The sequence below is a fragment of the Limulus polyphemus genome, unplaced genomic scaffold, assembly GCF_000517525.1.
Source record: "Limulus polyphemus unplaced genomic scaffold, Limulus_polyphemus-2.1.2 Scaffold138, whole genome shotgun sequence".
Classification (NCBI taxonomy): Eukaryota; Metazoa; Arthropoda; class Merostomata; order Xiphosura; family Limulidae; genus Limulus; species Limulus polyphemus.
In genome coordinates, this window is record NW_013665748.1 from 1,004,566 (window position 1) to 1,012,072 (window position 7,507).

At 35.2% G+C, this 7,507-nt stretch overlaps 1 protein-coding gene across 1 annotated transcript in view; it reads right to left on the reverse strand.

Moving 5' to 3' along the window:
• LOC106474334 (tetratricopeptide repeat protein 39A-like) overlaps positions 1-5,631 on the reverse strand; it is a 55,401-nt gene extending 49,770 nt beyond the window's left edge. Inside the window, exon 1 of the mRNA XM_013935028.2 lies at positions 5,446-5,631. Within this exon, the coding sequence (XP_013790482.2) occupies positions 5,446-5,472 (27 nt within the window). The 5' untranslated portion in view covers positions 5,473-5,631. The remainder of the gene's footprint in view (positions 1-5,445) is intronic.
• Positions 5,632-7,507: the final 1,876 nt, after the last annotated feature.

The following is a 7,507-nucleotide window of genomic DNA, read 5'->3' on the forward strand; positions in this document are numbered from 1 at the left end:
AGGTGTCTAGATTAAGCCCGGTGACAAAAAAACTATTGGGCACAATGGGACCAGTTGAAGCTTGAAGATGGTATTCTTCTCCAGAGATGGGAAACTGCAGATGGAAAAGTGACAACCTGGCAAACAGTTATACCGAGAAAGTTATGGGAAATTGTGCTGCGTCAATTCCATGATAGTTTAACAAGAGAACATCTCGGAATTAAGAAGACACTGAGTCACCTACGACAGAGATTTTACTGGATAGGTGTGAGGCAAGATGTGGAAGAATGATGCAGGACCTCCAGTACATGTTGTGCTAAAAGGGGACCCAAGCATAAGGAACGTACTCCAATAAAGTTATATCAAGTTGGTGCACCAATGGAAAGAGTAGCCGTTGACATTGCTGGACCTTTGCCCCAAACTACTGGAAAAGGGGTACATTTGTGTGGTGATGGATTATTTCACCAAGTGGCCTGAGGCATATGCAATACCAAATCAGGAAGCTACGACTGTAGCTTCGGCTATTAGTGATTTCTTCTTCAGATTGCGTATGCCATACGAACTACATTCAGATCAAGGCTGTAATATTGAATTAGTTGTGTTCCACGAATGCTGCAAGTTGTTTGGCATACGAAAGACCAGAACAACGCCACTTCACCCCCAGTCTGATGGGATGGTAGAAAAGTACAACTGGACACTGGGACAGGAATTGGCAAAGTTTTGTAATACCCACCAAGATGACTGGGATGTCTTACTCCCTTTACTGTTGATGGCCTATAGAACAGTAGAGCATGAAGCCACTGGATACACTCCAGCAAAGCTGACGTTTGGTCGGGAACTTTCGTTGCCAGTGGATCTGATAACAGGACGCCCACCTTACGAAGAGTTGCCTGAAAATGTGTCAGAGTTCATGAAAGACTTATCTGAAAGGATGGGTGATATTCACCATCAAGTGCATTCAAACTTGAAAACGTCTGCTGATTCGATGAAGCTATATTATGATAAGAAGTATACTGAAGTCAGCTTTGTACCAGGAAACAAGGTGTAGTTGTATAATCCCAGGAAGACCAAAGGGAAGTCTCCTAAGTTGTCTTATCCATGGGAAGGCCCATATGACATAGTGGATCGTCTCTCAGACGTGACTTTCCGAATAAAATGTGGTCGGCGAGGTAAGCCAAAGGTGGTGCATGCCAACAGATTTTGGCATTATCATGGTCCTGGACATTTCAGTTGGGACGAAGTGAACAATAGAACAAAAGACGCCGCTGAAGACGTGTCACCTTGAAAGGGCACTGTCGAAAAAGAAACTCTTCTCGGTTTTGAGAAGGGAAACAGTGAAGCCCTTCATGAAGTTACTACCACTGATGTGGCTATTACCGATAATAGAACATTTCCTGATGGAGCAGATGAACGTTATATGAAGCAGAAGCCAACGAGACCAGTACGGAAGAAGATACGTCTCGCAAAATTAAGAGACTTTGTTGAGTTTTAATTTTGTGTTTGTAAATTCTGTACATTTAATTAAGTTATTATCAATTATCTATTATACTAAGGAAGGGGCAGTGTTACCACAGCGGAAGTCACGTGACGCTGGTAACACGTAATGAGTATCTCGAACCATCCTGAAGGCTCGAGCGTTTGCTAGACTTGCGCTTTTATAGTATACAAGCCGGAAAATGAAGTGACGGCAAGAATTTAATAGCAGACAGGGAGATAGAGACAGATAATCAAGTCAAGCCAAAAGTAAAGTGTGTAAATCATTGTTAATTATAGCGTGTGTTTAAGTGAAAGTGACTGTAGAAATTCTGTGTATTGCAAAGTTGTATTGAGGAAGAATAAACTAGTTTTATTTAAGAAAGGACTTGTGTCGCTAAAGTTTCATCCGGAAGAAAATATACTGGAAATTAACAAACGACCAGAGACGTAACAATATACATATACACGTGTGTGTGTGTGTTAGATTTTAATCAGTGGAAAAAGAGAATAATCACGCCAAAGTTAATGACTTTCATACAAATTTATTATAATCATATCAAACTATTTTTTACTTTTCAGATCATTCTCCATATTATGTCTATATCACAAATCCATCGATATTTCACACGTATTTTTCTAATTACGTCATATAACCTAAAAATTACGGTTTAAACGGCGAGAGTACGAAGCACCAAAAACCACTAGGCCTAAGGTTTATGATAGAAATTATATCTCAAAGTTTAAACCTAAAGATTAATTAAGTGCTATCATCAGCTAAGACTAATGACAGTGCGTTCAGAAGAAAGAAAGAAAAAAGGCTTTATAAAAAAAACAGTAAAAATAACATTGAAAAACTTCACAAAAACCTAATAAAACATACGAATTATGACAGTTAACCTCTAACTTAGATGTTTTTAAAACTCACCAAGTACTTAAAATTGTCTACGTCAGGCTAAGTATATGCATAAATTAAAACGATCTAAAAAAAAAGTAGAATTTAAGCCAGCCCTCGTGAAGGTTCAAAGTATTAGATACATACTTAAGACAACAATGTCAGGTCATGGTTTTGATGCTAAGGGATATTAGACCAACAGAGCGTTACCAAAAGTTAACTGGCTTGTATTTATAGTAGATTATTAAAACGTAATATATTCTTACTTTTTCAATACAGTTTTATTTTATGTATATTTTGCTAAAGCAAATTAAGAATAGAATATAAGTGACTTGTTAACCTACAATATTTATTGTGTCAGTAAGAATAAGGTGGCCGACTCTGGTAACTTAGTAGAAATTCAAACAAGGACATTATGTCACGGTTGATTTCTTCTTTTAAATAAAAACAGAAAAATTTAGCCACGCTAATATATCTGTTGACCTCGATAAATATTTGATTTAGGATTTCATGGCATATATTATATTATATATACACACACATTTTAACCCACCTTTGAAGTAACCTTTATGCTTGAACATAACATAAATAAAAATTCACCACTGACATCAGTTTTGTAAAACACTGTATAAACAAACTAAAATAAAAGACAGAAGTACCAAATTCAAGCCAATTGTCACAATGTTTACAACATCTCAAATCAAATGGTTACAAATACAACCTTGTTTCCATAATGTAAGAATGAAACAACTAATGGACTAAAGAAAAATTCGGATTTGAGCCCAAAACGTAATATTTTACAAAATTTAGGGCACAAGCGGTTCATAAGAATTTCCAATCCTGCAATACCTACGAAAACATCAAAATGAAACTAAACGTGTATGTGATGTGCAAATATGATTTGGTACAACAAAATGATTTATATTTCGTGTTTGTGTAAGGTTAAACTATATGAAATTCGAGCGATTTCCTTTTGAAGCTTGCCCGTAAACCAATAGCTGCAAACTTTAAGTACACGTATAATAAGGCAAGCATACTTCTACGGACAATAACTTAACAGTATCAGATATAAGGTGTTTGAACCACTACCCAGTGACCTAGAAACATGCATAGTTTAGTTACCACTACATTTCACGTACAACGTAAACAAGCTTACTTATCCAGGACAACAGCTATGAAAACACGACCTTCGTAATAAATTAACTGTTATTATAAATTCTTGCGATACAAATATGAAAAACATTTATCGCTAAAAATCCTTATCCATAATCCAGTTCACAAGTGTGTATAATATATATGTAGGTGACTACAAAAAAATAAATAAATTCTACACTTAGAAACACCAGGAAGTGATTGTTAAGTATCATGGTTCTTACCTCTTACTGGAAAGCAACTGGGTTCTAAATAGTTTTAAGTATATATTGTATAGGTTATACACGATGTAATTATTCACTAATTTTGGACTTGAAATTAGGATATTATTTTTTACAAAACGTGTCAAGCTCTGTTCACTTAGGTGCTACAGAATAAATCATTATCCGGTCCCAGCAGAGTTCTGGAGAACACTGTTCATGAAAAACTTAAAAACTTAAGAATGGATCCTGGATTACATGGGGTTGAACTGTTAAAACTTTCGCAGCACTCATTCCACTCAGTGAGAGTACAGTAAGGCACTGATGATCCGAATATCCGTAAGGAATTATTACAATAGAGTATTTCAAAAAATGTTATAGGGGAAGGTGGCTAAATGTGTTCAAAAATCGTTAATCTATCACGTTCGATTCATAAAAATAAACAATGCGAGGCATGAAAGAAGGTGCTGTACTTATTGTACTTATTCTGCATGCGTTTTATTTTTTAATCATGTTTGCATTTTCTTGGAGGAAATTATACATAAACAGAGTGGGTGAAATAATTTGAAACTTTGTAATGGCTTCTCAGTAGTGTAACCTACGAATTTTAATTTACAATTTATATTTTTTAATTAAGCACTGATTAGTTTGTTTAATATATATATGTTTTAAATCAAATCAAACCTAATATCTGATATTTTTGCCGAACATTCTTAAGTTTGCATCGGAAAACAAACAAAACCGATGCCACTCACCACAACCCCTTGAGCTTGAAATCACTCATTAGTCATTGGATATGTCAACAAAGTATTGGATACGTTAGGTACTGCATATGACACTACTTTATACCTACTAATTACATGTAAATAATAGACTGGTTTGGTTGGTTGGGATTTTGGCACTATGCCACATTACGAGCTATCCGCCCTATGTCCACTGCGGGAAATCGAGCCCTGGATTTAAGCTTGTAAGTTGTAATTCTCGAGACTTACCGCTGACCCACTGAAGGCTAATGATAGAGAAATTACAGTAAAAATTCGATAAATACAGTTAAGAAGATATGAAAAATATGTTGAGGATTTATTCTTATTATTTGTTTGGCTGTGGTCTATTTTTATTAAAAAGATGTACACTGTCCGTAACACAGCGCGTTCATTTATCTTTAAAGAAATAACTCTGAGAAGGTAATTAAAATACATTTCACTAAGATTATACAACTCCAGTCTCAATAAATCATTATTAGTTTCAAATAAGTATGTTAAACTAAATCGTTCTTGTCTAGTGTATTGTTTTGTTTCATGCAGGATGTTTTATCCCTTTCCTTTGCATACATTTTTATCTGTATGTCGTTGTGTTTTAAAAGACACGAGTTACACCGGAATAACTGTATATTTTAAAGACCTTTTTTTAATTTATTTTGTTAACATTTCACGCATCATCCAAATTTCTATTGAGACTTGCAGTTCAACGTCAAACTAGAGCTCGCTTCCTCACAATGGCGCATAAGCCTAACTGTGCACTTCTTCAGTTGTTGTTTTTCTTGTACGTCACGTTATAAATATAAAACTAGGATATTTATTTACTTTTCTATTAACATTATAATAAAGTTTTAATGAATAAAAAAAGAATTGTAGTTTGTCATACCTAAACAAAATACAATGGTTAACGAAAGAGTAATACAAGCAACGGTATATTGTATGTATTTTCACATACGGATATAACGAGGTTTCTAATCAAATTACTCACCTCATTCTCGCTATCACTACCAGCCATTACTTCCCTACTCGATATTACAAAAGCATATTATAAAAGTTATGAAAACTAAGATGTTTCTTAGTTTGCTTCCTACCCCGCTTATGTTAGACACAAAACCACAATAATAATCTACGAGCGTATTACTTATTAGTGCGACAGACAATCGACAACTCTTTCAGGCCACGTGTCTTTAGATATGTAAGGTGATGGGAAAAGAACTACAGTACGCATGCGTTGTCCGAACCAACAGTCCGACGTACTCGCATAGTAAAACAAGTTGTGCGTAATAACTCACGTGACAATGGTGTGAACTGATAACATTGTTATCGTTTATATCACTCCTAATCACTTCGATAATAAGTTCTAAATACAAGTTGGTTAAAGTGCTAGTTAGTCGGAGTGCAACATCTTATAAATACTTCTAGAGTTAGGTAAATATTCCGGGGGGTAGTAATAACTTACATTTAATAAAACTTAGACTATAAACATTTATCAATTACTAACTTGATGATACGCTGGGCTACTTACAAGTTCTTCTCTGATGAATATTCAATAACATCTCGAAACATTTTGTTGTAGATTAATTGTTACAGTTTGTGATTGTAAAAAAACAACAGCAGAGAATTCCTCTCGATGGAAGAACTGATCAAATTCGTTACGTAAGAATTCAGTGAATTACCCCTGACACCGAAGGTAGACGAAGGTTAAGTTTTGCCCCCTGTGTACGTATGTTTGCCAGCAAAATTTCTCAAAAACAGCTGAATGGATTTTGACGAAAGTTGGTATACATTTGGACTATGCTCCAACTTAGAAATGGTTAGCTTTTGGAGAGTTAAAGTCATAGCAAGGTCACCAAAATCCAAAAAAGCCCTATCTGTTAACATGGGAACCGCTTTTTCACATTATTTTTGCTCTATAACTCAGTCAAAATTGATTAGATTTTGACTAAACTTGGTATACATATGTAGAATATTATTCCTCATTGTCCTGCCGAAAATGGTTCGTGTTCGTTGATAACGACGAACATACGAACACATTTTCGTATTTTTTGAGAGCCGGATATGATCAACGCTGTGTGGAGGAGGTATGCGCTCTGCTGAGTGCCCATATAGTTTCCATTAAAACGTAGCACATGCATTCAAAAAGTAACTGACACGAAAAAATTTATTTGGTTATAATAATTAACAGGGAAAAGCGTATAAGTTATTGAAAAATGTATCTATCTGTTTTTTTCTTATAATTAAGAATGGGACAATGATATACCGAATCATTTATTCTTGTTGTATTAAAATGAATTGTCATTTAGATATAAATTTATTTGCAAAACAATAAGGAACTTTGCGGTTATTTGAATGCATGAATAAAGGTGTCCTCAATATAATATTTATGACCTATTACTTCACGCATTAAGGGTTAGCTTCCAAATGAATGAACTTGAAGAAAGTAAGTATGCGGTAATGTTTTCTACCCTTTCTTTTTCCATGCCTTTTGAAAATATTTATACTCACAAATGATGCGATTCAACATGTTAAATCTAATTACTTTTAATGATTATAATTCTTTATAATATTACCTGTTGCGGTTGAACACATGGCCTGAGAGTGTGATAAGTAGACGTTCTTTTGCTTGGAGTTGCCAGCGTGCCTCAAAAGTACAATATTATCTGTTGTGGTTGAGCACGTGGCCTGAGAGTGTGATAAATAGACATTTCTCTACATGAAGTTGCCAACCTGTCTGAAGACTACAATATTATCTGTTGTGGTTGAACACATGGCCTGAGAGTGTGATAAGTAAACATTCTTTTGCTTGGAGTTGCCAGAGTGCCTCAAAAGTACAATATTATCTGTTGTGGTTGAACACATGGCCTGAGAGTGAGATAAGTAAACATTCCTCTATATGAAGTTGCCAACCTTTACACAGGGAGGATATATTAACCATGGACCTAATCAGCCCCAGACAACAGAAAGTCCCTTCCAGACCCCGCAGCTAAACCCCAATGCAGACATCTTCAGTCCTGTTAGAAGTCACATTCCAGACACGAGTGTCAGCAATA